Here is a 23,344-nt window from a genome sequence, read left to right on the forward strand (position 1 = left end):
CCAACAGCGGGGCTGAGATCCCCGGCATGGGAGGGGGCGGTGCCAGCCCCGCAGGGGAGGGGCAAGGCGAAATCAAAAATCCGGCACCGCAGTCCATCTCCGGACAGGGCTGCGCTGCTGTTAGCACCAGCCCTCCCCCTGTGATACACACGCCGCACCAAAGGCCTGTGTCTCCACCGACTTATCCAGAACCACCTCCTCCATTCCTCCAACCAATGTCACCATGGCTTGGGCCACCGTCACCATTTCTGGGAGTGGATCCCCTGGAGTACTATCACAAGCCAGTTTCACCTCTATCTGTGTCGTCGCGGAGGTCTCTCCCTCTCCCAGACATCGGGGGCACACACTCTGTGGGTGGTCCAGGTCTCCATCCCTGGACCCTTGCCCATGCTGCTATGGTCGGCCTCATCATGCTGGACACAGACACCTCAGGCCTACATCCAGGGGCAGGTCCCCCCCGGCCGCTCAATACCCCCGTGGGCACTCCCGATCGGGGACAGAAACACAGTTGTCTCAAGGGGAGTTAGTTTTAGAACCCCGAGACTTTCCTTCACAATCCTCCAGCGAGCAAGTGTATCATCGACCGCAGGAGCCTGAGGGTTCGAGGGAGGTTTACCCCAGTGGTTCCTCCTCATCCTCCCCAGATGAGGCCATGGCCCCGGGGGATGTCTCTCCCCCAGATGACCTTAAACAGTTTCAGGAGCTGTTTAAAAGGGTGGCTTTCGTGCAAGACATTTGAACGGCAGAGGTGCAGGAGAAACATCACAAACTCCTGAAAAATTTGAGACCCCCGGCTTCATCCAAAATTGCTATTCCGCTGGACGAAGCCATTATGGAGTTAGCCACTACCATATGGCAGACTCCGGCCTCTGTTCCGCCTACGAACAAGAGAGCGGATAAGAAATACTTCGTCCCGGCAAAGAGCATGGAGTTCCTCGTTAGTTACCCACAACCAAATTCTTTGGTGGTCGAATCGTCCCAGCAGAGGTCGAAGGCTTCTCAGTACAAATCGAGGGGATCGGACAAAGATGCTAAGAAGCTAGAGCTGTTTGGCAGGAAGGTGTATTCCTCTTCTACCCTGCTATTGAGAGTGGCAAATTATGCGGCACACCTAGCAAACCATAATTTTGATAATTACTCCAGACTTACTCCCCTCACGGATTCACTTCCGGAAGACAAAAAGCCGGTGTTAAAGGCGATTGTTTAAGAGGGCTACGCAGCATCGTGGACGGGAGTCCAGATTGCCCTGGACGTGGCGGACACGGCAGCACGTTCAATGGCTACAGCAGTGGTCATGCGTAGAGAATCCTGGCTCCAGACTTCTGGTATCCCTAGGGACCTACAGGCGAAGATCGTGGACCTTCCCTTTGATACAGAAAAGCTGTTTGCAGACTCAACAGCAGCAACAGTACAGAACTCCCAGCGGACGTTCTCAACAAAGCCGTACGCCCTCGGGACAGGCCCAAAGGCAACAAGTTTGACGGGTATGTCGGGGGCTGCACTATCAATACCCTCGCTCAATGCCACTCTCATCTCATGTTCCATCATCGCCTCAGACCGTTCCACTCCCAATGGCAAAAGATCACCACAGACAAATGGGTGCTGGAGATCATAGCCAGGGGTTACATGATCCCCTTCCAGTCGCTCCCACCGACGAAGCCTCCCACCAGGCCTCACCTCAGGGACGCTGCCCACGAGGTGAGGCTCAAGCAGGAGGTGGATCACCTTATGTTCATAGGGGCGGTGGAAAGAGTGCCGGAAGAATTCCAGGGGAAAGGTTTTTATTCACGCTACTCCCAAACAGAGAAGAAAACAGGAGGCTGGAGGCCCATCTTAGATCTTCGGGGCCTCAGCCGTTATTTGCGCAAGCAACATTTTCGGATGATCACAGTTGCCTCCATACTTACGGCACTGGACGATGGAGACTGGTTTGCAGCCCTCGACTTACAAGACGCTTACTTTCGTGTAACAATCCACCCGGCACGCAGATGCTTCCTCCACTTCATGGTCAGCAAGGAGCACTTCCAGTACAGGGTTCTTCCGTTCGGCCTCTCCTCGGCCCCCAGAGTCTTTACTAAAACCCTGGCAGTGGTGTCAGCCTAACTGCACAGACAAGGGGTGTTTATTTCCCATATCTGGACAACTGCCTGCTGAAAGGGGCCTCGAAGGCAGAGGTCATATGCATGATATGCGTCACAGTGGACACGTTTTCTTCGCTGGGCCTAGTTATCAGCCTCGCAAAGTCAAAGACCGAACCCACACAAGATATAGAGTTCATAGGGACACGCATAAACTCTATCACAGCAAGGGCGTACCTACCCGACACCCGCTTCCGCGCCATCAGTTCTCTGGTGCAAGTCATCACATACAGCCCCACGGTGCCGGTCTTAACGTGCTTACAGCTGCTGGGCCACATGGCGGCAGCGACGTTTGTGGTACAGAATGCCAGGTTACATATGTGAAGCCTGCAGCATTGACTGGCGAGTGTTTACAAACCAGCATCCCACACTGTCCACAGGGTGGTGTCGCCCACGACAGAGGTGCGCAGATCCCTGGTGTGGTGGGAAAACCCCAAGAATCTGCTAGTGGGGGTGCCCTTTCACCAACCACAAATTTCTATTTTTCTTACTACCGATGCCTCCCACATAGGATGGGGAGCGCACATCGGCGACAAGGTGACAGAGGGGCTGTGGTCCCCTGCGGAACAGACACTGCGCATAAACACTGGAGCTCAGAGCAGTGTTCAACGCCTGCAAACATTTTCGAGGTTACCTACATGGCAAAGTAGTCGGGATCAATACCGACAATGCCTCCACTATGTTTTACATCAATCGACAAGGAGGAGCACGATCCCATGCCCTATGTGCGGAAGCAGTCCGATTGTGGAACTGGTGCATCGTCGTCAACATAACGTTGAAAGCCTCGTACTTGCCGGGCGCTGACAACGTGAAAGCAGATCAGCTGAGCAGGCGCTTTGCATTCACGCATGAATGGCAGATCCGCTCCGATCTGCTACGGCGCATTTTTCGTACATGGAGGTTTCCCCAGATCGATCTGTTTGCCACCCAGTACAACAAGAAGTGCCCCAATACTGCTCCAGGGCAGGAGTGGGATGGGGGTCCCTGGGGGATGCATTCATGATTTCATGGAGGGGCCCTCTACTTTACACGTTTCCCCCCACAGGGCTTATCCACAAGGTTCTGCACAAAGCCAGAAGGGACAGAGCTCACATGATACTCATAGTCCCAACTTGGGATCGGCAGCAATGGTTTCCCTTGCTTCTGCGCATGTCGGACCGCCCACCGCTTCCTCTACCGGTGGCGCCGGACTTACTCACGCAGGCTCAGGGGTCCATAGTGCACCCGCACCCTCAGGGTCTGCGTCTGCAAGCATGGTTAATCCATGGCTCAGCTCCTTAGAGAGCATGTGTACGGAGGGAGTACAAGTAGTCCTGGAATGTGGCCGAAGGACCTCCACCAGGAGGACTTACAAGCAGAAATGGACTCGATTTACAGCCCGGTGTTCCGCCAAGCAGTTAGCTCCCCTTGACGTTCCTATACCTGTAATACTAGAATACTTATTGGACCTCAAAAGAGGCGGGCTTTCTCTGTCCTTGCTAAAGGTCCACCTCGCTGCTATATCAGCCTTTCGGCATACAGAGTAAGGGCCCACTGTATTTGCCCATCCTATCGTCACAAGGTTCTTGAAGGGGTTGGTAAATCTGTACCCCCCTCGGAAACCGCTTCCACCATCGTGGAGGCTGGACTTGGTGCTCAGCATGCTGTCGGGTCCACCTTTTGAACCATTAGCCACAGTTCCCCTCCGTCTCCTTACGATGAAAACAACCTTCCTCCTTGCGATTACGTCAGCCCGCAGGGTAAGCGAGCTCGCAGCAGTGATGGCAACGCCGCCCTGCACAGTATTCTCAAAGGAGGCGGTAACCTTAAGGTTGCACCCAGCCTTTGTTCCAAAAGTTTCTTCGGAGTTCCATCTTAATGAGCCAATAGGTTTACCCTCGTTTTACCTGAAGCCTCACAGCTCCAGCAAGAGGGCACGCCTGCATCTCCTGGATGTGAGGAGGGCGTTGGCCTTCTACATAGACAGAACTAAGTCCTTCCGGAAAACGGACAGGCTCCTAGTCTCTCTCGCTCCCAGGTCAAAAGGAGAAGGTCTCTCTTCACAGAGGATCTCAAAGCACATTGTGTCCTGTATAAAAATGTGCTACGAGCTTCGAAAGACTCCTTTGCTGGCCCCGCCTAGGGCTCACTCCACCAGGGCAGTGGTGGCCTCAACAGCCTTCTTCAAGGGCATCGCATTAAAAGACATCTGTAGAGCAGCGACCTGGTCATCCTACGACACCTTTGCCAAGCATTATGCCCTGCCTCGGGTATTCTAAGAGGATACCCGTCTGTCGACGACAGTCCTCTCAGGGGCAAGCTGCACATGAACCGATTACCCACCTCCTTACTTGGGTTACTGCTGGGTAGTCACCTATTGGGGAGCACCCACGGGGACCACTCAAAGAAGAAAGAGAAGTTACTCACCTGTAGTAACGATGGTTCTTCGAGATGTGTCCCCGTGGGTGCTCCACCACCCGCCCATCCTCCCCGCTTCGATCTCTGTCTGTTGTTTTTCAGGAGCATTCGAGGTGGTTGGTCAAGGAACTGGCGGGGACCGGATTGCGCACGTGGCCGAGGGAGCGGCGCGCGCCGGCGCATGCGCAATCCAGGAGAAACTGATGGAAGGCTTCCGATCTGCAGCGCCGGGCGAGCCCGACACCTATTGTGGAGCACCCATGGGGACACATCTCGAAGAACCATCGTTACTACAGGTGAGTAACTTCTCTTTCTTAATGTTCAAGCAATTTATATATTCTTCTGAGACTCTGAAAATGATAGTGGTGTTATATATTTATGGTACCAAGGTTTTCCATACCAAACACTTAGTTCTTGAGTAAAAAGACTTGCTTTTTATCAGCACTGAAAGATTACTGATACCTAACTACAGTCCTTTGTTTTTCATGACTTGAAGCTAAATTTAAACCACAGAATTTCTATTAACTATTCTGTTCGTAATACATTAGCCAGAATAGACTCAAACTAGTTCATAATTACATATGTGGGCTCTGTAAGGTTGGCCCTAGTAAAAGTAGTAAATTACTTCTTTATTTTAGGTCACTAAAACATGTAGAAATTTTTGTGTATTTTCAAGCCTTCATTTTGAGTAAAAACACCATTTTTTCATTGATGATCTTTTCATATTGTTGCAAACCTAAAAGGCCCTCTTAGACCAGGACCGCTTTATGATAGGCTCTGCACAAACAGAGAACAAAAGATATTTCTGGCCAAGGAGTGTCTACACTAGAAACCAACTTCGAAATTAGGCACTACTTCAGAGTAGCTGGCAGAAAGTCTACACGTTTTCCCTTTCTTCAGACTTAACTTGGAAGTAGGAACCCAACTTCAAATTCCTTACTTCATTCCCGGGAAAGGAGTAGTGCCCTACTTCAAAGTTTAACTTCGAAGTAGGGTATGTGGAGGCGCTCAACTTCAAAGTTGCTTCCTTCAAAGTTGTACTTTGAAGTAAGCGACTTCAAAGTTATTTTTGTAGTGTAGACATCGCCCAGGGAATTTATAAAATGAGACAGCAAGTACAATAGATGGGAGAGTACAAGAAAACGACAATACTACTTAGCAATGTTACTTAGCATGATGGGTAGTGGTCTCCATATGTCATCAGTGCTAACTGTTTGGAGGTCTTTGTAGGCATCATGGTGAAGAAGAGTTAGAAGGAGGAATTTGAATATCATATTGGAATGTATCAGGAAACAGATTCCAAGTTAGAAAGCCACATGCAGATTTTAGACCATTGAGATGATGCGCAAGTCATGTTGTGCTGAGACATACAAGAGAACAAAGTGTGGAGAGGCAAGTACCCAATGATAAGTTTTGTGAGTTTCTAGAATTTTGATTAGCATCTAGGGAGACAGTTTTGGGGAGATTATGGAATGCCAACAAAAATAATCGAGGATCCACACAGTAATGCTTAACATGGCAGAGATGATGATGATGATGATGATGATATCAACCAATGGTTTGCAGTGATAACTGGAGATACAGAGCTGGAAGGGACACTGAGAGATCATCAAGTCTAGTCCCCTGCCCTCCTGGTGGGACCAAGCATCGCTCCTGACAGATTTTTTTTTAAATCTATTTGCCCTAGACCCCTAAATGGTCGCCTCAATGATTGAACTCAGAATCCTGGTTTTACAAGGCCAATGCTCAAGACACTGAGCTATAAAGCACAGGTGTATTTGTATCCCCACTGTTTACTATGCTCATTGACTACTTTATGAGGGAAGTAAGCATGGAAGGTAACTGAAGAATTTTATGGACAAATGATAAAGCATTAATGCCTGACATTGTTTTTGCTGATGATATTATCCTGCTTTAACACATTGCCTAAAAAGAGAAGAAGTTGAGCTTTCGGCAGACAAAGCAAAAAGTAGTTTGGTTTGTTCAGCAACAAGGGAATGCAAAATAAATGGTTATCAGTGTTCCCAAAGCAACCAGAGTAGAGAAGGTAACACTAGAAGTCACTTTATTTTCACATCTAGGGGGTAAGATGTGCAGTGGTGGTAGAACTATACTGATTATCAAGGGCTGAGTATTAGGAGCGGCAGATAACTTCAGGACCTTGAAAGATTTGGGGAAAAAAAGCATGATTTGCTGCTAATACAAAATTTTAACACTGGCTTATTTTCTGTACTCTTATGGAGCAGAATCATGGAAATCTACAACAGAAATTGAAAAAATCAACTTCTTTTACAGACATTTACTTTGGAATGTTTTCAGATCTCAGTGAAGAATTTTTTGCAGTGTTAGAAATTCTAAGGAGCTCAAATTCAACATAACGTTTCAAGCGTGGTAAGAAGATGGTGGGCATGTTTTAAGGATGCTATCAACAACTTGCATGTCAAGTCATAATATGGATGCTACCTGGAAAGAGAGGAGAAGGCAACATAGCAAGGAGTAATGGAAAATGAAGCCAAAATTGGTTAGCAAGAATCTCAGGAGCTTGATTAAGCTAGTGGAGTCTAAATGGCAGAAAATGGTGGATGTTCTGTGCACTGAGGCCTGCAGGAGGATAAAGAAGAGATATCTGAAGAAAAGTGAAGTGGCTTTACAAATGATTAGAGGGTTCTCCTTCAGGTATAAAAGGCAGCATGGGAGAAATCATAAAAATGTTTGAAAATTTGACAAGTGGGTGACAGGCTAGTATTATGGGGTCAATTGAAGACAGGATTTGATTTTTTAGTATTCAATGAGTGATAAGGTAGGGGTTAGCTGTGAAGGGCCTGAAGTTGAAACTAATGTCTTTTGCTTTGATACAACAGAGAGATGCAAAGAGTTGGTGACATTGTCAAAGTGACATTGAACCGAATGCAGTAGGTACTTACTTCGGCAAAATTCTGTACCCGTTACCTCAGAGGACTCCCTACGGGGAAAGTTGTGGCCTTGTCCACCCCTTTTTCATTAGATGCTGATTAGGCCAGACAATCTCTCTTATTTTGTTTGTAGTGGGTACCAGTCAGCACTAAAAGGCATATTTTGTGGAGAATGGGAACACCTTTTAACTTCATTGGATTGAGCTCCTTAGTGGGATATGGTTTAAAAATGATCATACTGAACCTTAAGAAGTCTGAATGCTAGCTATTATAAGAGAGTCTGTTGCCTTGTCAAAATGTGTCACAGAAAAACTATAGATTTTATTAATAGAGCATTTTAACAAGGGTTACGTATTGCAGAGGCTCCTCCTGTTAGTTTTTACCCAAGGAGAAAACTCAACCTAAAAACCCAAGCAGCTGTGACACATTCATAATTAGTCTGCTTAAATTACACTCCAGTGGAAAATGGACTAGGCATAAACAAATATAAAACAAGATGCATGTTTTTTCCTGAAAACAATGTTCCCCCTTCCAGCCCCTGGCTTTTAATTCACTTAGTTCTTGGCCATCTTAATGTGTTAACCAAACTGTGTTTATTATATTTAAAAACTAGTTTTAAAAACTAAATTACAGTTTATCATTTTCTTTTGGTTAGACTGTATAAGGCATAACCTTTGTACTAGACTACAACCTAACTACTAGAATCTGATTTAACCACACCACTTCTTAAAATGGCTCTTCCCCATCTAGACTAGCCAAGCAAATTCTTTGGGCCTGAACCAGTATTAAGTCGTTTTTAAATGTACTCTCCTAATACCATTTTAGTGCCAGTATTGCTAAGATTTCAGTGAACATTACCTTGGGAAAAGGGAAAAGAAGTTTCCATGCCTCGTCTTGAATCCATATAACCTGCATATCCCCGAAAGTATTTTTGGGACCATGGGCATAACCTTCAGTCTGCACTTTTAATACTAATCTATGCATTGTTATAACAACCATTCTTTGTTTTAGCAGCTGCACAAGAAGTCTCTTAAGACTTCAAGTATTCAGTAGTCAGTAATAGTTACAAACTAAGGAAGTTGGGGGTTAGATTTGGTGCCTGAAAAAAATCCTGTGTATTAATATTTTTCAGGACAAAAGGAGACCATCACATATGATGAGTGGAACAGGAAGATCCAGGGGCACTTTGAAAAGCTCTTTTTTGTCTCTGAGAACCCAGCAGATCCCAATGGAAAACATCCAGATCTGGTTCACAAGCGTGGTATATACAAGGACAGCTATGGAGCTTCAAGTCCTTGGTGCGACTACCAGCTCAGGCCAAATTTTACTGTAGCAATGGTTGTGGTGAGTTTAAAAATATGTTCAACATCACAGATTCCTTTAACTATTTAGATTTAATTGAACTTAATTTGCATACATAAACCAGACATGATCCATTGTTCCAAATACGCTATCTTCAATGGCTGGTGGATTTTTCTTTAATAAACTTTCAGCATCAGCCCATCTAGAACCTCTTCCATGTGACTTCAATTGATTTGCAGGCCCAAACATTACTAAGCATCATTTAGTCTAAATATAAAAAGGCATTTCCTATATTGAAGACGTTTGCTTGGCACTAATTGAACATTGCTTTCATTTGTAAAGTTTAATGTCTTTACGGAATTTGTGAGGAGCCTTGATGCATTTTGTATCAGTTATAAAAGACTGTAGCTTTTTCTGAGAATATTGAAAAGTAAGAGAAATGTTTGAAGAGTACTATACGCTTAGCTGACGTCATAAAACAATACTGATTTTTAATGCAAAGTTCACTGATTAAATCTGTTATTCTGCCAGGCCCCTGAGATGTTCAGTCCTGAGAAAGCTTGGAAAGCTCTTGAGATAGCGGAGAAAAAGCTGCTTGGTCCTTTGGGCATGAAAACATTGGATCCAGAGTAAGCATGTTAGAGATTATGTGTAGCTTGCATATTTGTCCTTTTGGAGATGTCCCTATGGGTGCTCCACTTCTCATCAAGGTGCATCCAAGCACCTTTGATCAGAGATTTTATAGCAGTGCTACCCCAGGCTGCACATGCACAGTGTCCACCCCACTTCATGAGCTGTGATTGGTTGAGTAGCAAGTGCGCAGCTTAGGGTCCTAAGTTCCTTGTGTACCATCCATGGCTAGAGACAGAGTGCAATAGTACTGCTACTTCAGGTTGCTTTTCCAATTTAACTATTACCTCATCTCCCAATTCTCAAACCAAATTGTTTGGGGAAAAATTCAAGTTTTTACTTCAGCCTACTGCTCTACATGGCCCCCAGGATGCCAGCAGTGGTCCTTAGGCCACGAGGCCATCCCCATTTCAGATGACCACTCAGTGTTTACACTGTTTGGGGTAGTTCCCGAAAATGCAACACTGCAATAACTTAGGACTTGCAAAGACCACAAACTGCAGTTAAACCTCCTGTTTCTTTGAAAAACTCCCTTAGGCCAGCTGCTGACCGTAGCAAAGATTCAGCTTCCACCTGAGACAAGAAGACAAGAAAATGTCCAGCAGCTTCCCTGTCACTACACAGACAAACAACTAAGTGTCCCAAGCTGCTCTCTTCCATTCCAGCTACTCCGACGCTCAGCAGCTATAACACCGCGGGTGCCTCCTGCACTAGCAGTCAGTCAGCTGCTCACCTCATGTGTTGCAGCAGCAGCCCCCTCTCTTGACATGGTACCATGCTGTGCAGTGGCCATGCAGTGGTGCCAATGGTTCCCTTTGAAATCATGGTGGCAGTTCACAGCATACCACCTTAACAGCCAGCACTGTGCCAGCGTTTGGTATCTGAAGCACAGAGCTTTGAGAGACAGTAACACATAAGTTACCACTTCAGGAGATGTCTGTCTGATTAGAATCAATGTATCTGTATTTGGGTAACTTGGCCATCTTTATCGGGGAAGGCTGAAGGGAGAGTTTCGTGAGGAGTACAGAGGTTGACTGTGACCCCAGAGAGGCCGATTTTGCACATCCATACATGCATAATGTAGACGTAGCCTGAGAATACATCAGCAGGGTTATTGTGAGCAAGCTGCCATAGCATCATGGAGGACAGTAACAATTTCTGCTTCAGTCATTCTCAACAATCTCCTGCTCACTGGGACCCCCACTCCTGGACACGGACTTATCTACAAGTCCAATACCTAATCACTTTCATTCCCCTCCAACTCCTGTTCCCACTTCCAGTGAGAGGGAGGACAGCTAGGACCAAGGGCACTGGTCCCTATCATAGAATCATAGGGCTGGAAGGTACCTCAGGAGGTCGTCTAGTCTAGTCCAGTCCACTTCTTTAAGCAGGATCAACCCCAACTAAGTCATCCCAGCAAGAACCTTGTCAAGCAGGGACTGAAAAACCTCTAGGGATGAAGAATCCATCTAGGCAACGCATTCCAGTGCTTCACCATCCTCCTGGTGAAGTAGTTTTTCCTAATATCCAACCTACACCTCTCCCTCTAACTTCAGACCACTGCTCCTTGTTCTGCCATCTGTCACCATTGAGAATGGTTTCTCGCCATCGTCTTTAGAGCTCCCCCTCAGGAAGTTGAAGGCTGCTATTAAACCACTCCTCAGTCTTTTCTTTTGTAAACTAAACACCACCAAATCCCTCAGTGTCTCCTCATAGGTCATGTGCTCCAGCCTCCTAATCATTTTTGTTGCCCTCCACTGAATGTGCTCCAGCACATCCACATCCTTTTTATACTGGGGGGGAGCGCAAAACTGGATGCAATATTCCAGATGTGGCCTCACCAGTGCCGAACAGAGAGGAGGAACCACTTCTCTAGATTTGCATGAAATGCTCCTTCTGATGCACCCCAATATGCCGCTAACCTTCTTGGTTACAAGGGCACACTGTTTACTCATGTCCAACCTTTCAATCACCATAACCTCTAGGTCCCTTTCCGCTGTACTGCTGCTTAGCCGGTTGGGTCCCAGCCTATAACAGTGCTTGGGATTCTTCCATCCCAAGTGCAGGACTCTACACTTCTCCTTGTTGAACCGCATCAGATTTCTTTTGGTCCAATCCTCCAATTCATCCAGGTCACTCTGGATCCTATCTCTACCCTCCAACATATATCTCTCTCTCTCCCCTTAGCTTTGTGTCATCTGCAGACTTTCTGAGGGTGCAATCCAGTCCCTCATGCACTACCACAGAAGTGCTTTTCTGCTCCCATGGACCAGATCTCTCATGTATGTCCCCCCGCCCCTTTGCTGAACTGGGCAGTACAAAAGATCCAGACAGATCAATCCACCATAATTCTAGTAACACTTTTGTGGTCCAGACAACCATGGTACCCATTCCTCATACACATGTCCATCAAACCTCCGATTTCCTGCCACCCCGTCCAGATCTCTTGTCTCAACAAAGGGGCCTAATACTTCATCCCAACATACACAGGACCCATCCAGGCAGTTCATTTACATAGGACGCAGAGCACCCATAATACTTACTTACATAAATGGAAGAAGTTCAGCCTAGTACACAAGGAAATGCACACGTCTCCAACTTCCTCTCTCTTTGTTACATATTACCTAAAACTGAAATCATCCAGTCTTTCTACTAGCTCCATCAGAGTCCTTTTCAATTCCACAACCACATTCCACAGCATGGACAACACCACGTTCTTTGCCCACCTAATCACTAAGAGTCATGAAAGACATCCAGGCCCCACACACAAAACCGCCAGCCCCTTCCTGGGATCCACACCTAGTACTCAGAACTCTTGCACACAAACCCTTAGAACTACTAGTCATCTGCTCTCTCCTCCATCTATCCATGAAAACATCCTTCCTAGTAGCTATTATTTCTGCCAAAGTATAGGCAAACTCACAGCCTTCATGGCTGACCCTCCTTATGCTATATTCTTTAGAGACAGAGTCACATTCTGCAGTAAGCCCAAATTACTTCTGAAAGTACATTCCTCCTTTTCATCTCAATGAACCCATCCATTTACCAACATGGTTTCCCAAACCACATGCTATTGCCTTCAAAGCAACTGTATGTACTTCAGACACATGAAGGGCTCTGTCCTTCTTCTATCTCACCAGAACTAAACCCTTCAGATATATGCCTGAGTTATTCATCTCCACCATGCAGAGATCACAGGGCAATGCCATTCCTACCCAGAGACTCTCCAAATGGATTGCTGACTTCATGCGATTATGCTTTCAATTGAAACAAGTCCAGCCTCTTCCAGATATCAGGACACACTCCACATGTGCTGTTTCCACCTCCACTGCCCTCTATAACATTTGCAAGGCAGCCATATGGACATCATCCCTCACATTCATTAAATGTTGCATGTTTTTACAAGACCCAGCAGCAGATACTAGAATGGCCAGAGCGCTCTTGTCCACAGCCTTTTTGCCTCACCCCGAGAAACACTGCTTCACAGGGAAGAGGAGCACCCACAAGAACGTCTCTCAAAGGAGAAGAGAAGGTTTACTCACCTGTGCAGGAACTAATGCTCTTCAAGATGAGTGTCTCTGTGGAGGCTCCGTTGCCAGTCCTCCTCCCCCTTCTTTGGAACAGTATCTTTCTTCATTGTAGAGAAAGAACTGAGGAGCCGCAAGCTGTGTGTGTGCTGCTCAACCAGTCCTAGCTCATGGGGTGGACGCTGCGCGTGCACGGCTTAGGGAGGAAGGGAGAGCATTGCTGTAAAATCTCTGCTCTGAGGTGCTGGGACTCAGCTTGACTAGACCTGGCACATCCACAGACACCCCTCTCAGAAGTGCCCGTTACTGTGCAGGTGGGTATCCTCCTCTTTTAGTCATGTAGACAACTAACAGTAAGAAGTTCATTTAGATGCATTAAGTACAGCGTATAAGTTTTAGTAAAGCGTTAGCTGTTCTAAAGCCAGTTCAGATACTTAATTATTTACAGAAGTATCATTTTATTTACTGTTGTTCCCATTAGAAGTCAGTCATTTAATTTTCAGAAACTTCTAATACAACTGGCTGTACAGCATTAGTATGAAAAATGACAACATGTAATTTAATCAGAAGTTATGACAGAATCGAAACCAAAATACTGTAGTTATGGACTGAACATGGAGTTCTGTATTTATAAATCTGTAGTCCAAAATGTTAATGCAATAGGTCTTGCATAAACTAACTGATGAAGAAAGTTTATGCTGTAATTATCTTAACACCAAGATACAATGGTTCTTTTCTTCCCTACTGTCTCCCTTGTGCCATACTGAATATAATCTAACCATTTGAATTCATCCTACTTTGAGTTATTTCTCCAATAAAATACATGCAACGCATTAACCTTGTTGCTTTGTCTAAATCCTTTACTTTCTTACAGTGATATGGTTTACTGTGGAGTTTATGATAATGCCCTGGACAGTGACAACTACAATGTTGCTAAAGGTTTTAATTACCATCAAGGACCTGTAAGTCCTAGAATTCCTGAGTTTCACATTCAGTTAAAATTTGTTGCTATTTCTAAATTGACAGCTGTCATACTATCATTTCTTTTGTTTAGGAATGGCTCTGGCTTATTGGATATTTCCTTCGTGCAAAGTTGTACTTCTCCAAGTTAATTGGTCCAGAGATGTACGCAAAGACTGTGTTTTTGATTAAGAATGTTCTCTCTCGCCATTATGTTCATCTGGAGAGGTAGGTCATCATACAGTTAAAAATATTAATCCACACTAGTGGAGTCTCAGGTCCAGCTGTCCAAGTAGACACAAGTTTTGTTCAAAAATGTGTTTGAATATTTAAGACCTACAAAATACGTAACAAGGATTTGGTGTCCTCCTAAGTATAAAATTCACCACTATGCATTGTCATTAAAGTCCTACACCAGCTTTCAAAATGGGCTAAACATTACTGGGCTTTCTTACATCTGAAATATTTAATATTTGCCCTATCACAAAGTGAGTAAGAATAGTAACAGAGAGGGAGCCATGCTAGTCTATATACTATCAAAACAAAAAAAACAGTCAAGTAGCTAACAAAATAATTTATTAGGTGAGGTTTTGTGGCACAGACCCACTTCTTCAGACCATAGCCATACCAGAGCAGATTCAATATTTAAGGCATGGAGAACCAAAAACAGTAATCAAGGAGGACAAATTAGAAAAAAATGATCAAGGTGAGCAAATCAGAGAGTAGAGAGGTAGGAGGGGAAGGTTAAGAATTAGATTAAGCCAAGTATGCAATTGAGCCGCTGTAGTGATTCAGAAATTTCCCATCCTGGTTCAAACCATGTGTTAATGTGCTGAATTTGAATATAAAAGAGAGCTCAGCTGTCTCCCTTTCAATAGTGGCGTGAAAATTTTTCTTCAGTAACACGCAAACTCGTAAGTCATTAACAGAATGGCCCACTCCATTAAAATGTTGACTAACCGGTTTGTGGATCTGGAGTGTTTTGATGTCTGTTTTGTGCCCATTAACTCTTTGTCTCAGGGAGTTAGAAATCTGTCCAACGTACAAAGCATCTGGCCATTGTTGGCACATGATGGCATATATGATGTTAGTAGAGGAGCATGAGAAAGTGCCCGTGATTCTGTGAGTAACCTGGTTAGGTCCAGTGATGGTATTTCCAGAAAAGATATGTGGACAAAGTTGGCAGCGGGCTTTGTTGCAAGGAAAGGTTCCAGAACTGGTTTTCTGGGGTATAGACTGGCTGTTGGTGAGGATCCTCATAAGGTTGGGAGGTTGTCTGTAGGAGAGAACAGGCATGTCACCTAGGGCCTTCTGGAGTGTGGCATCCTGATTAAGGATATGTTGTAGGTCTTTAATAATTCGTTGCAGTGGTTTGAGTTGGGGGCTGCAGGTGATGATCAGTGGTGTTCTATTCTTGGCTCTTTTGGGCCTATCTTGGAGTAGCTGGTCTCTGGGTATTTGTCTGGCCTTGTCTATTTGTGTTTTTTTTTATAGAGGCTCTGTACACTAATATTCCACATAAAGATGGATTACAGGCAATCAGGAATACCATCTCTGATGTCACCACAGCCAGTCTGGCGTCTGACCTCTGTAACTTTTGTTCTCACCCACAATTATTTCCAATTTGGGGACAATTTATACCTCCAGATTAGTGGAAGTGCTATGGGCACCCACATGGCCCCACAATATACTAATATATTTATGGCTGACCTGGAACAATGATTCCTCAGCTCTCATCCCCTATTACCCTTTGTGATGGAGTGAGGGGAGGGCCTGTGTGAGTCAGGCTGGATGTCTGAGACAAGCAGAGCAGCTCCCAGTGGCTAAGGATGACCCTGGGGCTACAACTGGCAGGTAACACCTCTGCCCTGAACAAAGAGGAGGGAGGAGCCGAGCTGGGTTTTGAATCGGGCGGCAGAGAGGCTAGGGGAAGAGAGAGCTGGGAGGCAGCCAGCCGGAGGAGGGGGAAAGCTGCACCCCAGAGGGGCACCCCTCGGGGTCTTCCCCCCAGGATGGGTTGGAAGGACTGTCTCTGGCTGCTGTACTGTCTCTTCTGTGAGAAACTGGGCATCTGTTGCCTAATAAACCTCCTGTTGTACCTGCTGAGTGAGTGTCACTCCTGCCAGTGGACGGGGTGCAGTACAGGGGGACCCATGAACCCCATCACACTGGTGTTAGCAGTGGGATGCACTGCACCCATGGATGAGCTCCCAGCTGTGGCTGACTGAGCGCAGGAGAAGGAAGGAGCCTCACAAGAGCCAGAGGTGGAACAGAGCAATTCCTGCAGCTGCTGCTGGTGAGTGGATACCCCAGGAGACAGCAGGGAGATGGATTATACCCGACTCCTAAAGGCAGAGCTAGCGGGGCTGTGCAGAGAGAGGGGCCTGACCGTGGGGAAGGTGACCAAGGCCCAGCTGATTGCCCAGCTGGAAGAGAATGACCAATCCGGGGGGGCTGAGCCTGTCCCGGCAGAAAGTGGCCGGTCAGCCTCGGGAAGTGTGTCGGATTCTCCGACAGGAGCAGGGGTTCGACGCTGTCAGACAGTCGCGGTGCCTGCCAGGTCGCGCTCAGCTAGCGGTGGTCCATCGCGGGCAGAGTTCCCTGCCGCAGAGTTGCGACGGCTGGAGCTTGAGGTGAGATTAAAGGAACTGGAAGCCCAGGAACGGGAAAGAGAGCGTGAGCACGAGCACCAGGAACGGGAAAGAGAGCGTGAGCACGAGTGTCAGCTACAAGAGAGACAGCGGGAGCATGAGCAGGCCATGGCAGAGGCGAGACGGCAAGAGGCCCCAGCTGCGGTAAGCGGGGAGAGGGCCAGATGGCTCGGGGTGGCCAGTCACTTGGAGGCGCGCGTGCTGGCCCAGTGTCAGGACCCAGGGGACATGGACGAGTTCCTTACCGCCTTTGAGCGAGCCTGTGAGTTGCTTGAGGTTCCCCCAGCTGAGTGGCTCCGGCATCTCACCCCCTTGCTGGGCCAGAAGGCAGCAGCGGTGCTCAGCCAACTGGAGGGGCTGTAGCTTGGGGACTATGAATGGTTCAAACAGGCCCTGCTGCATAAGTTCGGGCTGACTCCGGAGATGTACAAGAAGAAGTTCCAGGAGGCGCAGAAGAGGCCAGAGGAAACCCATGTAGATACAACCGCCCGCCTGAGGCAATACTACCGGAAGTGGGCGTTCACAATGGGAGTCCAGTCCGTAGAGGACCTGATCGAGCTGGCGGTCCTGGAGCGATTCTACGAGATGTGCTCACCTGACCTGAGGGTGTGGACCGGAAGCCAGGGGGATTCACACAATGCAGGGAAACTGGCAGATGACTTCACAAACAGCCGGGCCAGGTTTGAAAGCGAGCCCCACAGAGAGAGGAAGTCCCGGAGGGAGAGGGAGTCCCGGAGAGACTGAGAATCTCAGAGAGACCGGTTCCTGACCGTACGACAGAGGGGACCACCTCTTGGGCGAGCCCAGGAAAGAGAGGCCAGCCACCCACCCCCCCAGGGAGCCAAGCAGAGCCTGGAGGGAGCAGCCGGCCCGAGGGACACAAGACCCGGGACAAGGGGAAAGCTGCCCTGAGGCCACTTCCCATCATAGAGGAACCTTTCCAGAAAGTGGCTATAGACATAGTGGGACCCTTCAGCAAGGCAACGCATTCGGGGAAGAAATATATTTTGGTGGTGGTAGATTTTGCCACGCGATACCCAGAAGCAGTGGCCTTGACCTCTATCGACTCTGACACCGTGGCGGATGCACTGCTGTCCATTTTCAGCAGAGTGGGGTTCCCCAATGAGGTCCTCACAGATCAGGGGTCCAACTTCATGTCGGCCCTACTGCAAAGCTTGTGGGACAAGTGTGGGGTCCGGCACACCTGGGCTACAGCCTACCACCCACAGACCAATGGGCTGGTGGAGAGGTTCAATGGGACACTGAAGCAGATGCTGAGAACCTTCATGAATCATTACCCCCATGACTGGGACAAGTACTTACCCCACCTGCTGTTTGCATACAGGGAGGTGCCCCAGGAATCCACGGGGTTCTCCCCGTTTGAGCTGCTGTACGGAAGGAGGGTATGGGGACCCTTGGACTTGCTCAGAGAAGAGTGGGAGGAGACAGCCTCTCCTGAAGGGGAGTCAGTGGTACAGTATGTACTGACCTTCCGGGAAAAACTCACCGAGCTCATGGGCTTGGCCAGGGAGAACCTCTCCATGGCCCAAAGGAAGCAAAAGGTCTGGTATGACCGGAACGCCAGGGCCCGAGCCTATGCCACCGGGGACCAAGTGATGGTCCTTGTACCTGTGCGGCGGAACAAGCTGCAAGCGGCCTGGGATGGACCCTTCAAGGTCATCAAACAGCTAAATGACGTGAATTGTGGTGGAACTGTCAAACCGGGCCCACAGCCACCGGTCTATCATGTGAACATGATGAAACCTTACTGGGACAGAGGGAACTTGGTGCTGGCCGTGTGCAGACACTGGGAGGGGCAGGGGGATGATCCCTTGGTGGATTTACTCACAAGGACTGGAGCCGGCTCCTTGCTGGAGTCTATTCCCCTCTCAGACCAGCTGACCCCTGCCCAGCAGACGGAGATCAAGGAGGTGCTGCATTCACGCCAACAGCTGTTCTCTGACAGACCCGGACGCACTGACCTAGCTGTCCACCGAATAGACAGGCACCCATGCCCCTGTCAAGTGTGTGCCATTCAGAGCCACAGGGAAGACGGCTCGGGACATAGAGCGGGAGGTTAAAGACATGCTGGCTCTGGGGGTGATCCAACCCTCCTCCAGCCCCTGGGCCTCTCCCGTGGTGTTAGTCCCTAAAAAAGATGGGTTTGTCCGGTTTTGTGTGGACTATCGCAAGCTTAACGCAATCACTGTATCGGACACCTACCCCATGCCTAGGCCTGATGACCTTTTAGACAAGGTGGGGGGAGCCCGTTACCTCACCACCATAGACCTCACCAAGGGGTACTGGCAAGTGCCATTAGACCAAGATGCCCGGCTCAAGTCGGCTTTCATCACCCCTGTGGGGCTCTACGAGTTCCTGGTCCTGCCCTTTGGCCTCAAGGGGGCACCTGCTACCTTCCAGCATCTGGTGGACCAGCTACTGAAAGGGATGGAGAGCTTTGCCCTGGCTTACATGGATGACGTTTTGCATCTTCAGCCAGACATGGGAGGACCATGTGTCCTAAGTCAGGCAGGTGCTGGACCTACTCCAGAAGGCTGGTCTGACTATCAAGGCAGGGAAGTGCAAGGTGGGAATGGCTGAGGTGACCTACCTAGGCCACAAGGTGGGCAGCGGCTGCTTAAAGCCAGAGCCAGCTAAAGTGGAGGCTGTCAGAGATTGGCCAACACCCCAGACTAAGAAACAGGTACAGGCCTTCATTGGGATGGCGGGGTACTACCGGAAGTTTGTGCCCCAATTTAGCTCCATCGCAGCCCCCCTCACAGAGCTATGTAAAAAGGGAAAGCCTGACAAGGTGGTCTGGACTGAGCAGTGCCAAGAGGCCCTCTGCGCGCTGAAGGAGGCCGTGGTCAGGGCCCCAGTGCTGGCAAATCCAGACTTCAACAAACCCTTCCTGGTGTTCACTGATGCCTCAGACGTGGGGCTGGGGGCGGTGCTAATGCAGGTGAATGACAAAGGGGAGAAACACCACATTGTGTACCTGACTAAGAAGCTGCTGTCCCGGGAGCAGAACTACGCAGCCATAGAGAAGGAATGTCTGGCCATGGTGTGGGCGCTGGGGAAGCTGCAGCCGTACCTGTTTGGACGGCGTTTCACCATGTACACCGATCACTCACCCCTGACCTGGCTGCATCACATGAGAGGGGCCAACGCCAAGCTCCTGCAGTGGAGTCTGCTCCTGCAGGACTACGACATGGAGGTGGTCCATGTGAAGGGGAACAACAACACCATAGCCGATGCCCTGTCACGCAGGGAGGGCCCCGAACTTCCCAAGTCACTGGCTAAGTGACCCTGCTCAGTTTGGTCTGGAAGTGGGGAGAGATGTGATGGAGTGGGGGGAGGGCCTGTGTGAGTCAGGCTGGATGTCTGAGACAAGCAGAGCAGCTCCCAGTGGCTAAGGATGACCCTGGGGTTACAACTGGCAGGTAACACCTCTGCCCTGAACAAAGAGGAGGGAGGAGCCGAGCTGGGTTTTGAAACAGGGGCGGCAGAGAGGCTAGGGAAAGAGAGAGCTGGGAGGCAGCCAGCCGGAGGAGGGGGAAAGCTACACCCCAGAGTGGCACCCCTCGGGGTCTTCCCCCCAGGATGGGTTGGAAGGACTGTCTCTGACTGCTGTACTGTCGCTTCTGTGAGAAACTGGGCATCTGTTGCCTAATAAACCTCCTGTTGTACCTGCTGAGTGAGTGTCACTCCTGCCAGTGGATGGGGTGCAGTGCAGGGGGACCCCTGAACCCCATCACACCCCTCCTGTACCTCAGATACATTGATGACATCTTTATGATTTGGACCCATGGTATAGAGACTCTAGAAGAATTCCACAGAGACTTCAACATTCTGCACCCCACCATCAACTTAGGCCTCAATTACTCCATGCAAGAGATACATTTCCTGGACACTACAGTACAAATCAAGGATGGCCTGATCAGTACCACACTGCACCAGAAACCCACTGATCTCTATACTTACCTACACTCCTCCTAGCTTCCATCCTGCACACGTAACTAGATCCATTGTTTACAGTCAAGCCCTTAGGTGCAGTCACATTTGCTCTGATCCAACTGACAGAGACCAAAAACTCCAAGATCTTTACAAAATATTTATAAACCTGAATTACCCACCAGGAGAAATAAAAAAACAAATCGACAGGGCCAGACGAATACCCAGAGACCAGCTACTCCAAAATAGGCCCCAAAAAGCCAAGAACAGAACACCACTGGTCATCACCTACAGCGCCCAACTCAAACCGCTGCAACGAATTATTAAAGACCTACAACATATCCTTAATCAGGATGCCACACTCCAGAAGGCCCTAGGTGACATGCCTGTTCTCTCCTACAGACAACCTCTGTACCTTATGAGGATCCTCACCAACAGCCACAGCCTATACCCCAGGAATACCAGTCCTAGAACCTTTCCTTGCAACAAATCCCGCTGCCAGCTTTGTCCAGATATTTTTTTCTGGAAGTACCATCATTGGACCTGAACAGGTTATTCACAGAATCACGGGCACATTCTCATGTTCCTCAGCTAACATCGTATATGCCGTCATGTGCCAACAATGGCCAGATGCTTTGTACATTGGACAGACTTCTAACTCCCTTAGACAAAGAGTTAATGGGCACAAGACAGACATCAAAACACTCCAGATCCAAAAACCGGTTAGTCAACATTTTAATGGAGTGGGCCATTCTGTTAATGACTTACGAGTTTGCATGTTACTTGAGGAGCCAATATATGTTCTGCTCCGAACCCTAAAGGGGCTGGGGTGGATGGTGAGTGTAGCTGGGACAAGGAGGCCTCTTTTATCAGTATAGTGTATTGTGTAGTGTGTTACTGGGTTTGTCGTCCTCATGCAACTATAATTGGGGTTTCCACCACACCATCAGTAAGAGAGAGAGAACAACGCCGAGGAAAAAAAAAAATCAGTCCCTGGGGTTTCTCTAACTCCTAATAGTTATCTAGGACAGCCCATGGGTTAGTGGAATTCATTGGCTGGTACTGTTACAAGGTGTGGGTCTTGGGCTTTAGTGTTACCTTGTGGTTAATATGAAAAACGAGACTTTTAAACACAGACTACACCCTGTCCTGTAGAGCACGGAGGCTCAACGGGTCCTTCTTCCAGGCTGAGGCAGCTTTCAGAACTTCCCGGTCATCGGGTCGAAACCCTTTTGGGGGCCCTAGGGCATCTTTGCCACAGCCTTACACAGCACCCTTACAGGCTCATGGAAACTAAGGACACGCATACCACTGAGACACATAGCTGAAACGAGATATTAAAGAAAAGACGAAACCCAAGGATGACAATGCAATTGCTAATTTTTACTTATGCAGCTGGACATATACAGGAACAAAATAACAAAGTTCTGCATTTGGCTAACTAAGCTAAACTGTTACGGATTTCCTCGTGGTACCATTGAGTATTCACGCACTACTCTGCCTTAACTCAGAGCAGGCGGGAGGAGCGGCGAAGGGTGATCAGTCCTTGTCACAGACAGCGTCCGGTCACTCCAGGATTCGGGAGTTCCTCCTCCTCCTTACGTTGTTACCCATCTTTGTGGTCTTGCCGTTTGCTGGCTCCGCCTGAGGCTTGACCCATCACATCCTGGCTCCTTCTGCTCCTCTTCACCTGCAAACCCTCCGCGCTTCCACCCATCTCCTTTTCATCTTACACAACTATAAATTTCCTTCTATACTATAAATTTCCTTTTAAGGCATGCAGAGAGCACTGCTTGGGTTGCCAAGTCAGGGATCATGGGTTCTTTCCTGTTTACCAATTCTGAGCTGTGGATGGGGGTGACAAAAGTCACTTACATAGCCTGCAGGCAATTTAGCTGATAAGGCAAAAAAACGGTTTAGGCCTATCTCTTATACTTCGGTTCCTCATTTCTTGCCCTGCGGATGGCACACATTGTGGGGTTGCTTTTTCATGCTAGGTTAGCCTCCCTTATATATACTGCTTGTCTCCATCCCGTGCCTTGTCTCGCATACCTCACTGCATTGTTCAAGTGCCTATGCAATTCACCCTAACATGCCCGAGCGTGGCCGATGACTTAGGGTTCGCTAGACTAATTTTACACATTACTGAAGAAAAATTTTCGCACCACTATTGAAAGGGAGACAGCTGAGCTCTCTTTTATATTCAAATTCGGCACGTTAACATGTGGTTTGAACCGGGATGGGAATTTTCTGAGTCACTGTAGGGGCTCATTTGCATACTTGGCTTAATCTAATTCTTAACCTTCCCCTCCCTTCTACCCCTCTACTCTCTGATTTGCTTACCTTGATCAGTTTTTTTCTAATTTGTCCTCCTTGATTACTGTTTTTGGTTCTCTGTGCCTAAAATATTGAGTCTGTTCTGGTCTGGCTGTGGTCTGAAGAAGTGGGTCTGTCCCACAAAACCTCACCTAATAAATTATTTTGTTAGTCTTTAAAGTGCTACTTGACTGCCTTTTTGTTTTGAAAATGAGTAAGCAATTTTAAAATCTGTCATGGAAAAGAATAAAGGGAAAATTATTTATTAAGAGAGAACAGAATTTGAGTTCTAAATTCTATCCCACCTATAAAAAAAAAAAAAAAAAAAGTTGGATGCAGAGGAAAATATACAGATGTGTACTTTGCAAATAGCTAAAGATCTGTATTTTTTTTCCATGAGTCAGACAGTGAAAGCAGTTGAGGGGTAAAAATTTTACCTGTATTAGGTAAAATTATGCAAAGAGATAGCAGTCAAATTGTAGGAAATGGTATTACATAACTTCTGAAGCTGAGTGGGTATGTGATGTGAAGGAGGCAATCGTTTCTTATAGAACTGC

The 23,344-nt window shown here is 47.8% G+C and overlaps 1 protein-coding gene across 3 annotated transcripts in view; it reads left to right on the forward strand.

The window, feature by feature from the left end:
• AGL (amylo-alpha-1,6-glucosidase and 4-alpha-glucanotransferase) overlaps positions 1–23,344 on the forward strand; it is a 76,241-nt gene that overhangs the window by 47,217 nt on the left and 5,680 nt on the right. For all 3 annotated transcript variants that reach the window (XM_075003496.1, XM_075003495.1, XM_075003497.1), the window contains exons 30-33: positions 8,580–8,791; positions 9,281–9,378; positions 13,781–13,868; positions 13,961–14,094. In XM_075003496.1, coding sequence (XP_074859597.1) covers positions 8,580–8,791; positions 9,281–9,378; positions 13,781–13,868; positions 13,961–14,094 — 532 coding nt within the window. The remainder of the gene's footprint in view (positions 1–8,579; positions 8,792–9,280; positions 9,379–13,780; positions 13,869–13,960; positions 14,095–23,344) is intronic.

Source organism: Carettochelys insculpta, chromosome 9 (assembly GCF_033958435.1).
Source record: "Carettochelys insculpta isolate YL-2023 chromosome 9, ASM3395843v1, whole genome shotgun sequence".
Lineage (NCBI taxonomy): Eukaryota > Metazoa > Chordata > Testudines > Carettochelyidae > Carettochelys > Carettochelys insculpta.